General features: G+C 39.0%; 2 protein-coding genes and 1 non-coding gene across 4 annotated transcripts in view; 1 reads left to right on the forward strand and 2 right to left on the reverse strand.

Moving 5' to 3' along the window:
- CLK1 (CDC like kinase 1) overlaps positions 1-5,233 on the reverse strand; it is an 8,311-nt gene extending 3,078 nt beyond the window's left edge. Inside the window, exons 1-7 of one of the 2 annotated variants that reach the window (XM_007108154.4) lie at positions 5,125-5,233; positions 3,811-3,974; positions 3,265-3,493; positions 2,154-2,244; positions 1,688-1,754; positions 450-566; positions 194-360 (exon numbers count right to left, since the gene is read on the reverse strand). In XM_007108154.4, coding sequence (XP_007108216.2) covers positions 194-360; positions 450-566; positions 1,688-1,754; positions 2,154-2,244; positions 3,265-3,493; positions 3,811-3,974 — 835 coding nt within the window. In that variant the 5' untranslated portion in view covers positions 5,125-5,233. Of the gene's footprint in view, positions 1-193; positions 361-449; positions 567-1,687; positions 1,755-2,153; positions 2,245-3,264; positions 3,494-3,810; positions 3,975-4,374; positions 4,678-5,124 lie in introns of those variants that run through there. The other variant, XM_007108155.4, reaches the window with a different exon arrangement.
- Positions 5,234-10,969: 5,736 nt separating this feature from the next.
- PPIL3 (peptidylprolyl isomerase like 3) lies at positions 10,970-21,605 on the reverse strand. The gene is made up of 7 exons (XM_007108151.4): positions 21,415-21,605; positions 20,805-20,876; positions 19,531-19,605; positions 17,953-18,046; positions 17,513-17,580; positions 14,160-14,278; positions 10,970-11,850 (listed from the first exon to the last, which is right to left on the reverse strand). Exons 2-7 carry the CDS (start codon positions 20,805-20,807, stop codon positions 11,724-11,726), a joined length of 486 nt encoding a protein of 161 aa, XP_007108213.1. The 5' UTR covers positions 20,808-20,876; positions 21,415-21,605; the 3' UTR covers positions 10,970-11,723.
- On the forward strand, positions 13,140-13,246 carry LOC112065138 (U6 spliceosomal RNA). The gene has a single exon (XR_002891865.1). It is a non-coding gene; the product is annotated as a U6 spliceosomal RNA (small nuclear RNA).
- Positions 21,606-21,716: the final 111 nt, after the last annotated feature.

Raw genomic sequence — 21,716 nt, forward strand, 5'->3', positions numbered from 1 at the left:
CCCCCTGCATTGGCAGGCGGATTCTTAACCACTGCGCCACCAGGGAAGCCCTCTCTTACCTACTCTTAATTAAGTCAGGCCTCCAAGTCATATATGTTAGATTGTATTTTTTTTCTTTTCAAAGATTCAAATTGGTCTGGCATTAAAATCAGTCTCCATAAACTCGTTTCTGGAATATATGCCAAACACTTACAATTCACAGACTTGCATATCTGATATGCCATCTTCCTGATATGATCCAGTCGAAAGGGCAGAAAACCATTTTCCTTAATAAAGTCATAAGTACTAAGTCCTAGTAGTTCAAACACAATGCAGACATGACCATGATGTTCAAACCACTCCAACATCTGGACACAGCGGCTATAAACATATGAGAAAAAAACTGAGTACAGCCTCTTACAATTCAAATCTACCCGAGGCCATTTTCGAAGTTCTATTTTGATACTTACAATGTTCTGCTGGGGTCTGTTGTATTTAAGTGTTCCAGAACTTGTATTTCTGAGCGAGCAGCTTCACAATATCTATCCACATTTTTAACTATTTTTACTGCTACATGTCTACCTCCCCTGTTAATGAAAAGTTAACATTAAAAAAATGATAAAGATGATGTCCAATTCCATTTTTCCATCACTCTTCGAACTGTACTACTTCTATTCTGACCCATTGTGTTTGTTTTTCTGAATTTATAGTCTAGCATTCAGTTTTGTCTAATTATATGTAAGTACTCTAACTTCAACTCAGTGTAAGCAACTAGAATGACCTTTGGGCATATGGTAGGGTCGGTAACACATGCTGAATGACAGATTGTTTTCATCAGACCATCACTGACTTGAATTTTTTTTTGGTCCTTTAACTATGTACCAATAGCTCTAATTTAACAATACTGGGACATTATCACCTCAATTTACATTCCAACTAAAACGTAAAACAAGCATACATAGAGCAGTTTCTTCCTATAATACCAGTCACTGGCTAATAACTCCAATCTTCCTTTGGTCTAGGTTACCAAAAACGTTGGGATACAGTGGGGATAAAGAGTTCTAGCTCTCAGAACCTTACCAACCAATAGCAGGAAGCCTCTAATAATTCATTTAGAAAAGCTTTGCCATTCCAAAGGGGAAAAAAAATCAAACAGGAAACAAAGTAAAGAAAATTTCTTACCCTATGTTAAAAAATTTCAATCAGTTGTTTGAAGGGCACAGATAATTAAACTTATGACACCAATCTAGGAGAGTTCTCAGCTCTAGCTGTGTTACCCCTTATCAATTAGGTTACTTTCTAAAAATATAGGTTCCTAGGTAAACTACCCTGAAGATTGGTTCAATGTCTGGGGTAAGCAAAGCTCCACAGACTCCTAATATAAAACCAAGGCTAAAATCTACTGATCCAGAAAAAAAACAACAACAATGGCCACAACTGTGACCAGTGGGACAACAAAAGAATACTTTATGAAACAATAAAATCTATTCGCAGCTTGTAATTAGAGACTTACACATACTATTAATAGTTACTGCTTAAGAACACAAAAGGCTAGTAACTTTATTGGAGCTTCCTATACATAAGTTAAAAATCCAAGCTAAAAGGGTATAATGATGTGTCTAATTCATGGTCAGACTATATCTTAAAGCTGAATAAATTTTCTATACTGTTCACCTTCCCAAGTGCAATCCCAGGCCAGGATACTTACGCTTTATGATCAATGCACTCCACGACTTTCCCAAAAGCTCCTTCACCTAAAGTATCAACAATTTCATCTAAAAGAGAGAAATAAAACTCAGTTATACCAAGAAGTGGAAACAGTTTACTTACAATAAAGGCTATCAAATGCAGATTATTCTAGTTGATGCTACAAATTTCCTTAGTCACTAGATATTTTATTGGTCAACACTGCCAAAAAACATATATAACTATTTTTAGGTCTAATTTCATTCTTAAGCTAATTTCATTAACTTGATTTACTGTTTTGGAAGTTCTGCATAACAAACATTAAATTTCTAAAGAAAGTAAAAACACAATCCCCCCCCACCAAAAGAAATGGAAAAAAACAAACAAAAACAGAGAAAGAAAAAAAGATTTCCAAATCCCTGAAATCTTAATCTATATATAGATTATGTTATCTGAAAAGTTAATAAGTGTTGAAAAATATTCTATACATCTTGCACTTAGTACGTCTCCACTCTGACAGATCAGGTGACCCTCCTCATCATCCTCTACACTCCTGGTTCTTTTCCTTCGGTGACTCTTCTGGAAACGTCAAGTGGGCGGCACCAAGATCATCCAGCCAATCAATATACCCGAGTGAATTCAGGGCAGAATACGAAATTCATTCAGCGGGGAGATATTCAGGCATTCAGATACACGCCAGGCCACAAACGGTTGGCAGGAGCAATTTCAAATTCAGTCCCCAGAAATTCACAGGGCACATAGTTTATGTTAACAGGAGAAAAACATGGCAAGGAACAGATTTTCAGATAAGATACTCAAAGTGGCAAGGCAACAAAACATAATACAATTGTTTTTCTTTTTTTAAAAAAATGCTTAGTTGTAGCATTCACTGAAACATAATTTTAAGTTTCTAGTGTCCTAATTTAATGTTGCAAAATTGTAGAATATTTACTTGTCAAAAGCAGACTGTGGCCAAATTATAATTTCCCAGCTAAACTAAGAAAACAAATAACAAAACAGCAAATAAAATTAAAAATCCTAATTTTGGGGAGAAAAACAAATTGGCATACAAGAATAACACTATGGTATTTCAAATGTCATCTGAGCTTGATCTCCAAATTAACCCATAACCCATAACATTCAAATCTGTTTAAGTGGTTTCCTTAGTGAAAAAAGGATTAGAGAATATGCTTTGCCAGAACAAAGAGGCATGCACGGCATAATCCTCAGTCGTACAAGTATAAAAATTCTACTTCTATTTGTAGTAAGACTTTAATTTAACAAATCACATTTCTTGAAGTACTATAAGAAAACTTTCAGAATATCTTGTAATCCCTGCTATAAACTAACCTAAATTACCTCCTGTCACTGGAACAACAATTAGTTGCCAACTACTAATAAAATCTATTACTATATAACTATACACATATGGTATTTGAAGAATTTCCTATCCAATGCACAAACACAAAGAATCCTGCAAGTTAAAATCGAGACGACTTTATCTTAAACAGAACTTCCTCAAATGATCAAACACAATTTCAAGTTTTCCTGTTCCACAAGGGAAATAAAATTTCCAAAATATTTTAAAAGAGCTCATACCCCATGTGAACGATGATATGAAGTGCTGTGGTGAATTCTGTGTTTGCTTTTATAACTACTTCTTCCACTTCTACCAGAGGACTTGCTACTATGGTTCTGATATCTGCTTTCATGATCTCTATGACGATGTCCAGGTTCACATCCTTGATTGTAGTCATTTCTGTATTCATCAATGTAGCGTCGACTATGATAATCCTTCCCATTTATGGATCTGCTTTCCAGATAATAGCTAGAAAAAGAGAAAATGCGTTTTCAATGCTCTATGTTAATCCCAAATGTCCTCAAATTCTCAGTAAATCTCTTAAAACAGTACTCTTAATAAGATTTTACGCTTTTCTTACCAAAAAGCAAAAAAAATACCTCCCACATAATTTTATAACCTTTACAAGTTATCACTGGAAACAGAAATGGTAATCAGTTATTTTAAGTCGCCTCTAGTTTTAATCATGAAAATGTATTTTCCCCCGGTTTTACTGAGATACAACTGATATGTAACACTGTACTGAAAATCTTTTTATACTGAGACACTATAAATACCCTCATTACCTATCAGATGTTTTAGAGTAATTATATCTGCAGCGCTTGTTCTCCCGTGCACTGCTATGTGATCTCCTCCTCCTTTTATGACTGCCGCTGCTGCTCCGCCATTTTCCATAATCCCAATCTTTTTCATCCCAATCAGGACAATAAGTTCTCTTTGAGTGTCTCATCTACATAAAAGACAAGTTTTTCCCAGTTAAATACTACCCCACATGTCAACACTGCTGCAAATTCTCTAGTTGTGACGTTTTATTGTTCTTTTAAATCAAAGTTCAAAAATCATTATCACCCAACCTGAAATCACTGATAAACCCAAAGATTTTTTTTCTGCTGTCTCAAAATCTAGAGTCTGAACTTTATTCATAGATATTCTGCATTATTCATGTCACGCTCAAATTTACTACAAGAGTGTTGGAAAAGAAAAATAGAAAGGAGGAAATCCCAATTTCTGAACGTTGGGAAAAATCCTTTCCTGCCAGAAGCACAAACTCTTAACAACTTGAAAAAGACGTTATATAGAAACTTTTCACCAACTACCGTTCATACCAGTACTAACTGCCCGGGCCTCACCTCGTCTCTAAAGGCAACTCGAAATCAAGAAGCTCCAATTGTTCTGGGCGGGGGGCTGCAAAAATACCTTCGGCTTAACGGCCTCACTGCCCGACTTCTCTCACGCGCTCCTTCAAGTACGCCATATTATTTTTCTTTCCTCGAGATCCTAAACCTGACTTTTGTTTACACCACTGAAGGCAACGGCACGCGCCATTTTCCCCGGAATCCTTTAAGACTCAACTGGACATTAAGTTATACCGCCTTACACCAGGTCAACGTGTTCTTTCTTTTCATTTGTTAAGAACACTTCCTCAGAGGAGCGACACTTAGGCACATTCCAGAACCCGAGTCAACGCCATCCCCCGCAGGCAGCCTTGCCGTCTCCGCCCCGCCGCCATTTTACAGTCCGGCCGAGGCCTCCGCCGCCGCAGACAACATGGCGCCCGTGGGCTCCTGGGCTCGGCCCTCCCCGCTCCCTTTGGGGAAGGCAAACGTTCGAGAACCTTCCCCCGCCTTGCAAACCCTATCGCTACCCTCCACCAGTGACTGGAGCGTTGCGGTTCAAACAGAAATTCGCAGCGACGGGCTTGGCAAAGCATGGAAGACGAGCGGGCCGCCTTTGTGCAGCCGGGAGGGTAGGGAAAAGCGGGGGGGGGTGGTCACCGTGCCGGAGGCTGCGGGCGCCCAACAAGCTTGGAGGGGAGCGTCACAAGCGCTCTCGAGGCACAAAAAGAGGCCCTGACACCTGGCCTGCTTCCTCCGTCTTACCGTCCTGGAAAAGAGTCCAAGCCGAAGGAGACAATGCTTGCGACGCGACCACGGAGAAAACGCAGCTGGCTGCTGCGAGCTCCGGCAGCAAAATGGAGCTGACAGCCACCGCGTCAGGACTCTCCTGGAAAACACGATGACGCTGCAAGCGGGCCTCCGCCTCCGGGCGGGGCCTGCACGCGGGGAGGGCTGAGCCGACTCCGGCTCCGACTTGTGCGCAGGTTCTGGGTCGGGCGCTCAGCGACCAAAGGTGGAGAGAGGGAAGCTGTTGCTGGCCGCCATGTTGGCCCCGCTCTCCGTTCCGACTCTGAGAAAACATTGTAGGAGTTGGAGAGAAGAGGCTCGCTCATGGTCACTAAAAATTGTGTTTGTGAACGCTAGAAATGAGGAAAAGTGAGGGAAGCAGGGTACAAAACGGCCTGTGCCCTATTGCAACCGCTTAAACGATACTTTAAAAAAAATTACACCATATTTATCAAATAGCCCCAAATTGGGAATTGTCTGGATTTGGGCTTTTGTTAAAGTTCTGAGACCTGTTTAAAACTAGTTAAATCTTCGGTGGCTGGGACCCACACGCACTGAACTTGGATTGTAAAGATTTTTCCCGAGGTTTTAAAAGTCGAAGAAATGTGAGAGCATAAAGCCTGGAGACAGAAAGTGGAACTCCTCACAAGCAACATTTCCGCGTTAAGCGAGACCTCTGCGGTGTAAAGGTGAAGTAAACTGTAAAAGGGGGAAATGGAAGGTCATTAGAAGAAGACAATTATCAGGAAACAACCTCTGAACAACAAAAATCAAGCTGCAATTTTTTTTTTCCAAGCTGCAGTTTGATGGAACAAAGTAATTGCCAATCCTGACTCCCGCGCCCCGCCCCTTCTCCATTTTGTCACTTGAAAAAATCACGTACTCATTACAAATTTAGTGGAATGCATAAAATTATCACGCATTATGGTAAAGCGTAATCTTACTGGTTTTATTTAAACAGGAGAGCAGCGTAGATAACCTGCCGGATACGGATGCACAACTACTGTAGGGTAAAGTGATGAGGAATACGCATCCCCAAAATCCCTATGCTTGTTTGCATTTCTTAAGCCGCTTCTCAGAATGGATTTGAAGATGCTTTAAAACCATTAATACCTAGATTCTTACATGGGGTCAGGATCACTAAGTACAAAGTTAGTATTTCACTTGTGAGGGAGAAATTTCTCACAGTAACTTGTGAAATTTACAGCTATTCGGTATATGTTTAACAGCACATCTAAATGTTAAGCAAAACCTAGGGAATCCCAGTCCTTGGAGTATAACAGTTAATCGAAGTCGTTGTGCTAAACACTGTACATAAATTCTCACTTAATCCTAACAGCAATCTAAATATGGGCATTAGCCATGTTCTGCTATTACAGGTCAAAGTTGCAGTTTGTGCAGACAGCAATTTAAGAGTATTTAATTTCTTTAGCTGAAATCCTCACAGTAAAATTACAGGGTAAAAGCCAATGAAAAAATCTTGTACATGTTGCCAAAATTGCTTTCCAAAATGGTTTTAAGTTTAGCAGAGCCCACATACAGCCGATTACTGGTTCAGGATATATCCAAAGTTTCATTAATGAAGTTAGCCATTTTAGTGCGTGTGTTAGTGCATGCTATGGGCTGTTTGAAGGGCTATCCCCCCCCGCATATACTCATGTGTTTTTAAGTCCTAACTTCCACTACCTCAGAATGTGACTGTATTTGTAGTGTGGACTGAAAAAAATGCACAATGTGAGAGTAGTGAGGTAAGTTTTATTTGGGGCAAAATACCTGGGGAGATAGCCTCTCAGCTCTGAGAAACTGCTCCCAAGAGGTAGGGGGAGAAGTTAGTTATATATGATTTTAGTGAAGGGGGATATGTGCAGTCAAGCATACGTTTTGGCAGAAGGTCGCTGCTAGTCACGAGGAGCAGGTAGGTGTCTCCATTAATGATTTTAGTGCTCTTCTAGATATGAGAAGATGCAAGAAATTGGGCTCATAAAATCCTCTCCTGAAAATATCTATCTGAAGGCCTGTTCTGCCAGTTTTCCCCAAAGCACAGGGTGCCTCATTCCTATCTCCACTCTGAACTCCTTTCAAGGTGTGCTGAAAGTCAGTGACTGCAGTGGCTAGTGACTTCACTCTTATACACTAGAGCCAGATGGTAAGCGACAATTTTTAGTTGGCAGTAAATAGGGTCTTTATGATTAAATGAGGTCATTAGGGAGGGGCCTAATCCACTTTAGCTGGTGTCTTTATAAAGAGATTGGGAAACACACACCCAGAGGAAAGAGGATGTGAAGACAGGACATGGTCATCTACATGCCAAGGAGAAAGGCCTCAGAGTAAACAACCCTACCCACACCGTGATCTCCCAACTTGTCTCTAGAACCGTGAGAAATTTTTCTGTTGTTTAAGCCACACAGTCTCTGGTACAGTGCTTTGTTTTGGCGGCTCTAACTAAATTAGTGCATAACATTAAAAATTTTGTTATTTTGGTGGATACTGAACTTGTAACTTTATTTTCTAATTAGTGAAGTTGAACATTTTCTCTTGTGACTTGTGCATTCATACCTTATTGCTTTTTTGAATGTACAGTCCTCTTTTGTCCTATTTTCGTGCAGTTAAACCTATTCCATCTTTACCTCTGTCAAGTTTGTAAACTGAGAAATTCCTTTCTTCTTCAGAGGAATTCTTTGAAATGTTTTAAATTTTTCTTCTGTTTTCTTTAAAAAGGCAACTCTTTTATCCATCTGGAATTTTGGTACATCATGTGAGGTGAAATTCTTTTGCTTTTTTTTCTCCATGTCATTTACTGGTTATCCTAACACAATTTATGGAATAACTTTTTTTTTTTTTTTTGGCTGCACTGTGCAGCACACGGGATCTTGGTTCCCTGGCCAGGGTTCAAACTTGTGCCCCCTGCAATGGAAGCACAGAGTCTAACCACCACCAGGGAAGTCCCCTCTTCTCTTTTTTTAATGATTTTTGGATACTGCTTTAAATAAATTATGTATACACTTCTGTTTACACTCTATTATTCTAGTCTTATCCCTCACACCATCACAGTTTTAATATTGATATTTGCAGCTTTATAAAGATTGGGATTAATTCCTTTTTCATTATATTTAAAAATTTTTCCATTATCATGTATTCTTCTAGATTTGCTTTAGAATTATTATATGGAGTATCACTACCTGAACCACAATTGGTACAAATTGAGTTTAAAGAACCATCAATCCATTAGTGAAATAGTAACTAATCTATCCACTTTACTAAACTGATTAAAAGTTGAGTCCTTTGTATTAAAATTTATCTATTTACATGTCTCTTAGGTCCTTAGACTGTGCTCCCATGGAGTAGACAGTGTCCGATGTCCTTTGTATCCAAACCTGGAAGAAGCTCAATAAATTACTTACTAGTTTTAGTTGTTCAAACAACAACAAAAAAACATGTCTTCAGAAATACCCAGCATAGAGATTATGAATGTGTTGCTAAATGGATTTGGAAATTTCCAAGTTCAACCAAGGTATGAATTACAACTATTCAATTTGCCATTAACCAAAAGGTCTGCAAGCCTTCTACTCAAGAGCTCCAAACGAGGATCTAACAGGACTCAAGAATTCTAATGAATTCAGGTACAATTCAAGAATGGTGGCTGCAGCAAAAATAGCCATGAAGTCTTCCCTCCCCTGAGAGCAAGGGAGACAAAGGGAGCAGCGAGCAAGCGAAAGAAGCAGCACAGCCGGCCCTGAGAGAGTTAATCACTCCTTGTTTAAATGTCACTAATTTGTAGTAAGTGGATTTGTACTTTGCAAAGCGCACGTCACTCCCTGACACTAAGTAATTTACATTAGGCACCCATCACCCCTAACTCTGTGAGTTACATACCCCGCCTCTCACTCCCGGCACTTACATTCTACACGCCCCTCGTAACAAATCACCCCCTATAGTTTTTGAATTTCAGAGACAAGGTCACGGGCCGATAAACCAGAGGCAAATGGACGCAGTTACCAGACTGCCAGACCCCAATTACCAGGCAGCCTGACGCCAGCTATGACTGTTTTGAAATAATGCAAAAGAAAGGAAGCCTGCAAGACCTTCACTACTTCGATCCTTATCATATACCCTGGGCTGTGAGCACCACATGTAAAATCTCCCGATTCCCAAGGAGGCGGGGGGCGGGGCACAGTTCTTGAGACGCTAGCTTGCTGTGTCTTCCCTTCTGCCTAGCAGAAAAAAAAAGCCATCTCTCTCTTCCTCCAAAAACCCTGTCTCCGTATTTCTGTTCGGCCTCGGTGCACGGGGAAGCTGATATTTCAGCAACATGGTGACGCAGGTTTCAGGCATAGTTTGTTTATACTATCCCTTAAACTCATACAACTCCCTTTGCTGTGAAACCATGATTATTTGGCAACTTCTGATAGTCTGGGTCAAGGGTTGGCAAACTTGCTTAAACGGCCAGAGAGTAAATATTCTAGGCTTGCAGACTATTTGGTCTCTGGCACAGCCAATCATTTCTGCTCTTGTAGCACAAAACAACCAGAGCCACTGCATAAACATGGGAATGGCAGAGTTCCAAGAAAATGTTATCTGCAAAAACAGGTGGCCAGCCTGAGGGCTGCAGTTTGCCAACCTGTTGTCTAGTTGGGGAACCACATTACTTTCGTTTTAAAGAGAATTTGGGTTGATCAGCAATATTCCAGTCTTCTAGTCTTCTGAGTAGTTTATACTTACTGCCACGTAATACATGGAACAGAATGTCCATTACCCAGCTGCTAATGTGATCAGTGAACCAGTCAATTCAGTCTGAGTGGACAGAAATCAACGTTCTGGATTTTGATCCTCATGGTAGCCTACGAGAGGCCCAAGGGGGAGCCAGTATACCTCCCTATCTGTGAGATCCTTATGGGTACAACTAAGCAGACATAAGAATAAGACATAAGAATGAGCTCTAAGAACCCAAAAGTCATATTTGTACCACTAAAAAAATGGCACAGTTTGGAATAAAAATTGAGACAATGTCAGTCAGTACAAAAACTTCCTGACAATCAGTAAAATACTCTTTTAAGGGTGGTGACAAAAATTCAATGACATGTTTGGAGAAGAAAGATATCAAGTATAAGAAGTGGCAAACCAAATTCTGGCCTAAAAGAGGCCTTAATACTAATTCTAGAAACTAATGGTTAAATTAAAAGGGTGAAACAAAACATGAGGGCATTAGTGTAACTGGCCCCTCAGTTTAGTGTAAGGTATGGAAGGTACCAATAGTAACAAGAGAATAACTGCAAGCTAACTCCCAAATTGCAGTTAAGAAAGAATCAATTAATTAGATCAGCCATCTGCAGAAATGATACAAACGAAGAAATGTTTGGTATCAGTTTTAGGAATACCCCAAATCTAACCTAGGTGATCTAGACAGTGAGTGGGACATAGTTCTTGAACAAATCAATGGTAGAGCCTGATAAATGGCCAGATTAGGTGAGAGCCCTGATGTGGTTAAGAGCACAGCTTCCATTTACTTGCTACAGAACACTTACTACATGCCAGAAGCTTTATACACACTATTTCATTTAATCCTCACAAGAGTCATGTGAAGGATTATTTATGTATGAGAAAATTAAAGCTTGGAGATGTTAACTGGCCTAAAGTTAATAGTAGGGGGCACAGCTGTGATTCAAACCCAGACCAGAACTCTACAACTAACTGTATTTTTCAAATGGATCATCTGTAGAACTCTATCCTGCATTATATTTATTTATTTTTTACCCTGCATTTTGAAAAGATATATATATATATATATATATATATATATATTTTTTTTTTTTTTTTTGGACCTCTCACTGTTGTGGCCTCTCCCATTGCGAAGCACAGGCTCCGGATGCGCAGGCTCAGCGGCCATGGCTCACGGGCCTAGCCGCATATGGGATCTTCCCGGACTGGGGCACGAACCTGTGTCCCCTGCATCAGCAGGTGGACTCTCAACCACTGCGCCACCAGAGAAGCCCTGAAAAGATATATTTTTAAAAAATGTTCCATGGGCAAATCAGTTGGGAAATTCTGAATGTTTACTGTACTTCAAGACTTCTCTGAGCCTTTACTATAGATTTAAAGACCAGGGAAAATATCAACTGGATTGACTGGCCTTTCTAGGCCATCTCTTTATTTGTCCTTCCTCTTTCTAACTGTATAAAGTAAATAATTAATAGAAAATAATATTTCCAGGAGGTGGACTACATATGGTAGGAGCATGTAATTAGGGTGCTCAACAATGCCTGGATTTGAGACTCAGCATTTAAAAATGAATATTTATATGGAAAAACAAAATTAAACATAGGGTTTTTTTAAAAAAAAATTAAAGAAATGCATTAGGTAATAGTTACAGTAAAGAATACCCTCTAAGAACAGGGGTAAAAGCTGTTTGGCTTCCCTTGGTACCACCAACTCATAGAAGATCTTAGCTGTAAACACGTAGATCTTAGTTGTAAACAAGTTGTATAATGATGCAATCTCTGACATAATTAAAGCTGGGTAAACCATAATAGGTGTGTTCCTTGAATAGTTTTCCAAGTATTTATCCAGGTCTATTATAGCTACTGAGCAAATGGGTTGGCATGAATAGTTATGTCCTTAATGTGTACATCATTAAGAGGTCGATATGTCTTCTCATTTACTGGTAACTTCTCCAATTCATCTAGAGTCTCCAGACCATCTATTACCCTGAAAGAGAAACAATAAAATAGCCTGAGATTGAGACATAATATCCAAATACCTGTAGCAATTACAGTCTCTCACCATGTCTCATAGTTCTTTGAATTCCCCAGTTGAGTGTACAATAAAATATCGCTTTGATTTTCTGCCATAGGTAGGGGCCAAAATCCAGAAACAAAAATTCATTTTTATGCCTTTAGACAACAATAGCAATGGAAAGGAATATTTCCACCAAAGTATCTAAACATTGCATTCGGCCTCATTCACATGGAATAGCTACAAATGGGGCCAATATAACCAGTCATAAGGTTTTCTTTGTTATAGGAAAAACCTGGAGAAAGTATGTAAGGCTGACACTAGTGTTATCAGTACTGCCCTACGCTGAAGGTCCTCAAGTGGGTGGCCTCTTTGCACTTTATTGTTTAAATACTGTGTTTTTATTTTTTGCTTCTGGACAACAAAAAACAATATTCAGAATAGGATAAGAGAAGATCAACAGTTAAGCCCACTTCCAGCAAGCCCACTTCATGTTTCTATCAAGAAAATATATATACATATTGAGAGCTATCCTTCTAATATGTTCTAGAAAGTTAGTCTAAAACATTTGCTAAGAAAAAGTGGCTTTTTAGATTGTACCTCCTAGTGCAATTCAAATCAATTCCTAAGACATACTATGTACTTTAAAAAAGATAACATTTCCATTTTATTTTACATTTCCACTAAAGTGATACTATAACCAAAGCCTTTGGATTTTACACCCAAATGTAGGACAATTAAGGTCTTGAAATTATAAGTTTTAAGTGCTTTCCCATGGGAAGGAAATCCAAAAAAGAGGGGATATAGGTATATGTATAGCTGATTCATTTTGCTGTACAGTAGAAACTAACACAACATTGTAAAGCAACTATACTCCAGTAAAAACTAACTAACTAACTAACTAACTAAATAAATAAATAAATAAAGGCTTTCCTACCTTCTGGGTCAGTAAGAGAAAAAGAGGGTACAAGAAACAGATCTCAGGCGAAAAAGGGCATGTGGCATTGAGGCAAGTAAGCCTAGTTAAGTATCTGGGACACGGGCCCCTTTGAGAACCAGTGGAAAGCTATGTACCCTTTTTCTCAGAAAAATGTATGTGCATATATACAAAACAATTTCAAGGAGGTACTGGACCAAAGATTAAGAATCCTTGTTCTAAACTCTACAGTTTTTTTACCAATCCAGTAAGATAAGTCCTGGTAATTACTAATCAATAATTCTGAATGGTGGGTTAAGGGAGGAAAGAAAAAAAAGGGAGTCTGGTGCTCGCTTCGGCAGCACATATACTAAAACTGGAACGATACAGAGAAGGTTAGCATGGCCCCTGAGCAAGGAAGACATGCAAATTCGTGAAGCCCACAAAAACTACTAAAGGCTATAATATTCCTTTTCATTGACTATTATTAATCTATAAATTAGACATGTATATGGAATAAAAAAGAAAAGTTGTAGACTCTTCTATTTTTAATTAACCTAGCTTGGCATTCAAACTGTTAAATAAAACAAACTCTAAAACTGTGCCTTGGTTTAAGCGTAGTAAATATTTGTTGACAAACTGACTTCCTGTTGATTTATAAAAGCAATTCCCAGGTAGAGTGCTTGTAATGGATATTCTTGCAGAGACTGCTAAACACTCCCTAGGATCCAATCTCCCCTTCTTCTTATTCACAGAGGCCTGGTTTTATTGCGAGTGGCAATATGTCTGGCTAAGAAACACTGCCTACCCTCCCTTGTAGGTAAGTTCTGGGCTTTCCAGGAAAGCTCTTGAGAAAGGGGCTGACTCAGCTGGCAAGCACCTTTGCCCTTCCTTCTTCTTCCTGCTTGGAGTACAACTGTTCCGAATGGGGCTGTGCTGCCCAAGTTATGGCCATGAAGTGAGCTTCAGAATGATAGCTAAAGACGGTTGAGAAGAAAGACAGAGGCACCTGGAACACTGGTGATATAATAGAACCACCATCCCAGTCCATCTTGTTTAAGCAACTGTTTTTCAGATGTGTTAGTTGATGCAAGATGCTATTCTTAATGAAAACAAATACATACTGTTAACTTGCATAATGATCCTGAAAAAATAGTACTGGCCCTTCTTTTACAAAATAAGAAAACTGAGGCTCAGAGAGGTTGTACGTTTCCCAAGGTCACAGGGCTGTTACGTGGTGGACTTAAATTTCAGGTACGTTTAGCTCTCATACTGCTCTTTGAGTATTAGTTATGCTATGATCACAGCCACTCATATGCATCCTTTGCATTGAAATTCCAAAGAAAACCATAACCAGAATACTCACTTTCCAAATACTGTGTATTTCATGTCCAGATGTGGCTGCTTCCCATAGGTGATGAAGAACTGAGATCCATTGGTGTTTGGGCCATTATTAGCCATAGATACAACACCTCTAACGTTGTGCTGAAAAAGAAAGACCAAAGTATTAGCTGTTTTTACATAAGTATTCCAAATAAAGGACTGAAACAAGACGTGCACTCTACCTTGCCAGTATTTAAGGGATCAAGAAAACATGTAATCAGCTTCCATTAGGGCTAATCCAAATGTTCAGTTTCTGTATTATCTGTATCTCTGGAAACTTGTATCTAAGTTGTTTATATATCAAATCATATTCCCCAATTAATTTCACCTTTGGAGAAGCAGAGCCACAAACACTTTTGGCAATACCAATGTATAACAGAAATAATCCTTACATTTATATTAAGGAACAGTGTGCTGGCATGAAATGATCAGGCAGACAACAAAACCAAAATCCCCATAATCTCTTCACATATACACTGGACTCTGGCTAGTTTCTTTATCTGTAAAACAAGGGAGGTTGGACTAATTCAGGGGTTTATTCATAATTCAAATGCTCACAAGGGTTACCAGATAATAAATTGATAATTGGGCAGAATGTAAACATTAGGGAATGGTAGAGCCTGACAAAAGGAATAGTGTAGCTCTTGCCTCATGACGTTTACAATTTTTTTAAACCAATGGCCATAGAGAATGCATCTGTGGGTCTTCCATCCATGGGCAGTCAGTTTATAACCCCAGGACTGGATGATCTAAGGAAGGCCTTGTCTAACTCTAATATTCATGATACTATTTGCTATACAAAGGACTGTGTACAGGAATTAAAAGGACTTTACTGATAAGACTGAAGACAGACAGAACTGTCTTACAGGGAGATGCCCAAATATAAAATATACTAAAAGTAACTCCAATGATTACTCTATCTTTCGCTATTCATCAGGGGACACTAATAAGACAAACTACAGAGATGCAGCTTCATAGAGATATTAATGCTTAACTGTTCCCTAAAAGGTGACTACCAATAACATATGTAGTGTCTGATACATACATAAGAATATATGTACCACTTACAACTTAATAAAATCAGCACCCATTAACCTATTTCCAAGTTTTAAGAATTAAAATTTACCAAACTGTTGCATATGCCTATGTGCTCCTCTCAGCTATTACTTCAGCCTCTCCAAGAGGTAACCAGTGTTCTGATATCTTTACATTCAATACATGCCTATACAATATATTGTTTCCTTTTGTTTGTTTCTGAGCTCTATAAAATAGTATCATACTATTTGTAGTCTTCTGGGAAATGATTTCTACACTTAACATTATGTTTCTAAGATTCATACATGTATACATAGCTGTAGTTCTGATTTCTTTCACTGTATAACATTTTACTTCTGAATATACTACAATTTGTCCATTCAAAGATCAACAGACATTGTTTCTAGACTTTTGTTATTACCAATAGTACTCTAGGAACACTCTTGTACATGCTTCCTAGTGCACATGTAAATGAATTTCTCTAGGGTAAACATGTGGGAATGGAATTTCTGGGTTAGAGTACGTTAATATTTGATACACATCCTCAACTCTGGTATATAAGAAAATAGTTCTTAACCTTGTCTGTCTAGGAATCACCAGGGAACCTTAAAATACAATCGCAGTCCTAATCAGTTCTACTGACTTTTTCTCTAGACTTAGGGAGGTAAGGCCCTAATCTTTTATAGTTTTAAAACTTCCACAGGTGAATCTGTAACAGCAAAGTTTGAAAACCACTGGCATAGGATGACAGATTAGTACCAAGGAAGCAGTCATTCATTAATGCCTAAACAATCATTTCATTTCCAATTCAGAAAAAGGATGACTTTTTAAACAATTTATCACCTCCTAACCCCAACTCTGTAACCATATTTCTTTATGATAGAAAAGCAAAAGGATAAATTACTCCTAGTCACCATCCAGAGATAAACACTGCAATGAATATTTTTCAGAAGTTTTGCTGAGTATATTTTACTATAACTGAAAAATAATATACTAAATTATATATTCTGATTGAGGAGAACTGATGTCTTTTTTTTTCTAATTATAAACTTATCATTCTATGCAGATACAAGTCTGAAAGACCACACAATAAATTGTTAACTCATGTCATCTCTGGGGAATGGAACTGATTTTTTTTTTTTTAAATTGGCATGTACTAGTTTTTTAATTTTTAGAAAAATTCTTTAGAAAGTTTGAAAAATACAGAAAAAAGAAATATAAATATCTAATTTTAGTTACTATGATGAAGATTTATTTATATGCACTTCTCTTTGACCTAGTTGAGATCTACCACAGACATTAAGTTAATACAGGAATGTTCAAACATCTCAGAGAAGACGGTAAAAGATGGAGATTGATAATAGGCAATACTGCAAGCAGGAGGTCTGATAGTCTCTCCTCTCCACTCTCAAAAAAAAAAGGTCGGGGCTTCCCTGGTGGCGTAGTGGTTGAGAGTCCGCCTGCCGATGCAGGGGACACGGGTTCGTGCCCTGGTCTGGGAAGATCCCACATGCCGCGGAGCAGCTGGGCCCGTGAGCCATGGCCGCTGAGCCTGCGCGTCCGGAGCCTGTGCTCCGCAACGGGAGAGGCCACAACAGTGAGCGGCCTGCGTAACGCAAAAAAAAAAAAAAAAAAAAAAAAAAAAAGGCCAATGAGGGACTTCCCCGGCGTTCCAGTGAAGACACCGCCTTCTAATGCGGGAGGTGAGGGTTCAAACCCTGGTTGGGGAACTAAGGTCCTGCATGCCACAGGATGCAGCCAAAATTAAAAAAAAAAAAAAAAAAAAAGGCCAATGATTCATGTCATTTAACATGAATTTCCTCTCACTGCTGTGGCCTCTCCCGCCGCAGAGCACAGGCTGTGGACGCGCAGGCCCAGCGGCCAGGGCCCACAGGCCCAGCCGCTCCGCGGCATGCGGGATCCTCCCGGACCAGGGCACGAACCCTTGTCCCCTGCATCGGCAGGTGGACCCTCAACCACTGCGCCACCAGGGAAGCCCTCAACATGAATTTTATAGTGAGGCATTAAGCCCCTTAGGTACATTACTGATTAAACATTTCAGATTGGACCCAAAAATGAGCTCACTTAATGTCAAGATTCATGTGATGGTGAGACTCCAGTATATATTAGGCTAGAACTGCTACTTATATTTTCTCCCTGACATCACTTATCAAGTGTGCAAAAACTACAAAAAAGTATCTTTACTAATTATTTTAACCTGTATTATTACAACATATGTATCAAAGTTTCCAAGTGTAAACACAGCATGAAAAAATAGATTTTGAAGTATTTTGGATTTACCTTAAGATATTCACTGTATTCATCTTCAAATTTCTTGCCCCAGATACTGCTACCTCCTCTTCCAGTACCTATATTACAAGATGAACAAATGAAAAAAAGTATTTAATTAAAGCTGAAAAAGGGTTCATTTTCTAAACATAAGGGCTAGTTTATATAGCGTAACCCTTTAAATACAAATAAAATTTGGTATGTCCTCTCTTACTTACCAAAATTGAACTTTAAAAACCATAAAAATAAAATATCTCTACAAAAACCAAAAACCCTCCTTATCAATATTGTTCATATTTTAGGGCTCGGTGCTAGTAGCTTCTGCGTAAAAATTTCTTGCTAAGGTAAGTTATAAAAACCCCACATGCTTTTATTTTTCTATTCTTTGTCTAGCCTCTTCTTCACACTACATACCCTAGGTATATACTCTAGGTATTACTGGAATAACTTACCTGTCGGATCTCCTGTTTGAACCATGAAACCCTTGATATTTCTATGAAATATACAGCCATTGTAGTAATTACTGGCACAAAGAGCCAAGAAATTCTGAAGAGAATAAAAACAATGATTGAGAAATGATGTAGCAGAAGAACCATTTAAGATTTAAGAATATTTAAGATAAAGAATCAATTGTAGGGACTTCCCTGGTGGCGCAGTGGTTAAGAATCTGCCTGCCAATGCAGGGGACATAGATTCGAGCCCTGGTCCAGGAAGATCCCACGTGCCGCGGAGCAACTAAGCCTGTGCGCCACAATTACTGAGCCTGCACGCCTAGAGACCATGCTCCACAACAAGAGAAGCCACTGCAACGAGAAGCCCACTCACCACAACTAGAGAAAGCCTGCTCACATTAACAAAGACCGAACACAGCCCCCCAAAAAAAGCCAATTGTATTTACTGAAAACACTACAACAACCTATTTAAATGATCTTTTAGGCATTACTTTGGATAATGTCACTGCCTAAAACTCTTCAATAGCTTCCTTCTGTTCTTAAAATAAAATGCAAAATCCTCAGGAGAGCCTAGCAAGCCCTGCATGACCTAGCCTACTTCTACATCTCATAATGATAATAACCCCTTCCCTGCTGCTTACTGTGTTAACCCCATCAGGCTTCTGAAAATTCATCCAAAAAACACAGGCTTTCCCACCTTAAGGCCCTTGTACCTGCTATTTCTATACCTGGAATGTTCTTTTTATAAGTCCTTCCAGAGAGATGCCTTCATTACCTTTTGCACTCAGTTTTTAAAGCATCACTTTCTTGGCTAGGCTTGCCCTCACCTTCTTTTAAATATATCCTTTCCCATTATTCTCTATCTCAAAACTTTATTTCCTTCAAAGCATTATTACCCTCTAGAATTACTTTTTTTCTAGAATGAATCTTCCCCCCTGCCTATCTTCCCGGGTAGAATATTAGCTCCACAATAGCAAGGCATGTCTCTTGTTCATCACTGTAGTTCTAGTTGCTGGCAAGATAGCCTTCCATAAATAAATTACTTAATGAATGAATATATATAGCTGACTCTTTTTCCTTCTTGTATCTCTCTCTTTTTTTTTTTTTGGCTGAGCCACGAAACTTGCAGGATCTTAGTTCCCCAACCAGGGACTGAACCTGGGCCATGGCAGTGAGAGAACCAAGTCCTAACCACTGGACCGCCAGGGAACTCCCTCTTTTTCCCTTGTTTAAATGACAAGGATAGAACCTTGTCATTTAAACAAGTGAAATAATGTATGGAACAGTTCTCTTACCTAATATCTAATGATTATTTACATTTCTTGAGGAAAATGAGCCAAAAGAAAAAGATACCAGGCACTCTATGGTTAGAGAAAAATGCTCTACCCTTTCTTTGATCCACCTTTGACATCAGAAAAAGAAGTGTAAATTAGACCAGAAATTATCATTGTGGGTTTTTCTTGACAGTAGTTTTACAGAAACATTTTTTCTGGATGTTGTTTAAGTTAGATGACTCAATTTCAAAATGGTTATCCTGTTGCATTAACTCATCTTTTATACATACATTACGGTACTCACTTCACATGTTTTGGGTGTCCTCTCACAGAAGACTTCTATTTTAATATCACCTACATCTGTATGCAATGTCACCGACTAAAAAGGAGAGAGAATGTGAGAACGAATGAGACTTCTTCAGGTGATTTCGTGCACTGTATCATTTCCCTAACTAGATATTAAAGATGACTATCTGAATAAAAACAGAAAGAAACACCATTTCAGAGATGATCCACCCACACAGTAGCTCTGAGAGATACGTTGTATTTCTTCAAAATTTATTTCAGCAGTAGAAAAAAAATTCCAGAAGAGAAATATAAATGTTAAGGTAAATGACATCTATGCTAAAATATTTGGGAGCAAATATTGTGATGGAAATAATCATTTTAAGTTTGAATTTTTCATCAATAAAAATAAAAAGTTTTTATGTTAGCATTACTGACTTAAATGGCAATTCACTAAGTCATTAATATATATTGAAAAATAGTAAGAAAATGACTTTTACAAACATAGTTTCCACCATTTCCCTTATGTAATTTAATTGCGAGAGACTTAAAAAACAATTTCTTTCTCCACTAAAGACAACAGACATAAAAAGCGTCAGTGTTTTCAGATCGTAAAAGTGCAGAGGTAACCAGAGTACTTCTTCTTGCTTGCTTTTTGTTTAATCTGTTGTTTTAGTAGCTAGAATATTCCTTTTGTTACCCATTCCAGAGAGGGTGGAAAACTTCTAAGGCTTCCTTTTTAAATTCTCTTCTTACAATAGTTGTCCACCTTAGATCAAGAGCAAAAGGATCCAATTAAAATGATCACACCTGGCTATGCTCTTCTGACCCTGCAACACCACCTTTCCATGTCTACCCATCTTGTATCAATCTTTTTCCATAAAGGGTAAATTCTGTGTTTTGTTTGTTTGTTTGTTTTTTGCGGTACGCGGCCCTCTAACTGCTGTGGCCTCTCCCGTTGCGGAGCACAGGCTCCGGACGCGCAGGCTCAGCGGCCATGGCTCACGGGCCCAGCCGCTCCGCGGCATGTGGGATCTTCCCGGACCGGGGCACGAACCCGTGTCCCCTGCATCGGCAGGCGAACTCTCAACCACTGCGCCACCAGGGAAGCCCAAATTCGGTGTTTTAAGTGAAAAACATAAAGAATCTGAAATCACTTTACACTGTATGCTTCTACAGATTATCATTGCTCTGTTTTGTCACTGAAATTTCCATGCAGTTTTATTTCCCTTGACTGAATTTCTAAAAATTACTTATAATGAAAGACATTCATAAGAATTCTGTAAAATTTACCATTTTTCTTCTTGATGCTTTCAGGAAGTAGTTACTTTCTCAGTTTACTGAGAGAAGTTCAAAAACGAGCCTCTATTTCCAAAAGAAAAAACAATTAAATTCATTTCCCTCTCTTAACTCACACTTGCTCATCTTTACCGCATATTTAAGAGAAAAAGTCTCGATGAGCACCCATCCTGCCCCAAGTAATAGAAACCCGGTTATGAAAGCGATCAGGCGATACTACTCGTCTCAAGCCCCTCAACTCCTACCTCCACTGCTCACTCTTCACGGGCCGGGTACATTCCCTCCTGGGGGTCTAGGCACTGGGTGTTCCCCTTGCCTGGAACACGTACACTCATACATCTGTACGGCTATTTTCCTTACCTCCAAGTCTCTTCTCAAAAGTCTGGTCTGGACCTGATAACTCTATTTAAACCTGCCTTAACGATTTCCTTTTCCATAGCACTTAGCACGAATATACTCTATGCTTTACTAATTGTCTTATTTCAACAACACCCTCCCCGTACAGAATACTCACTGGAAGCAGCCCAAGAACTAACATACACAGCGCTCTGCGAGCATTTGAGTTAAGTGAATGAAAGAATAAGTGACGTTACCCCATACTTACTTAACCACTTCGATTAGCACAGCGGTTGTTAAAAGAGCAAAGGTGCAATCGCAGTTGCCCCCACGGGTCTGTAGATTTGAAATTAGTTTCTTCAGGCCACCGGAAGTCGAGCAAGGGACCCATTAGAGAGAACGCCCCTCACCTGCTCACCTCCTCCCTCCGCCCCCTCCTCCCTGTCTCAAACCAAACGACTAGAACTACGGAGACACCAATTTCTCCCCACCAGGAACACTTTTGACTATGAAAGGGTTAAAATTATCTTTTAATAATTACACTAGGACAAGAAGCGTAACTCTAGTCAA

Source organism: Physeter macrocephalus, chromosome 2, assembly GCF_002837175.3.
Source record: "Physeter macrocephalus isolate SW-GA chromosome 2, ASM283717v5, whole genome shotgun sequence".
Classification (NCBI taxonomy): domain Eukaryota; kingdom Metazoa; phylum Chordata; class Mammalia; order Artiodactyla; family Physeteridae; genus Physeter; species Physeter macrocephalus.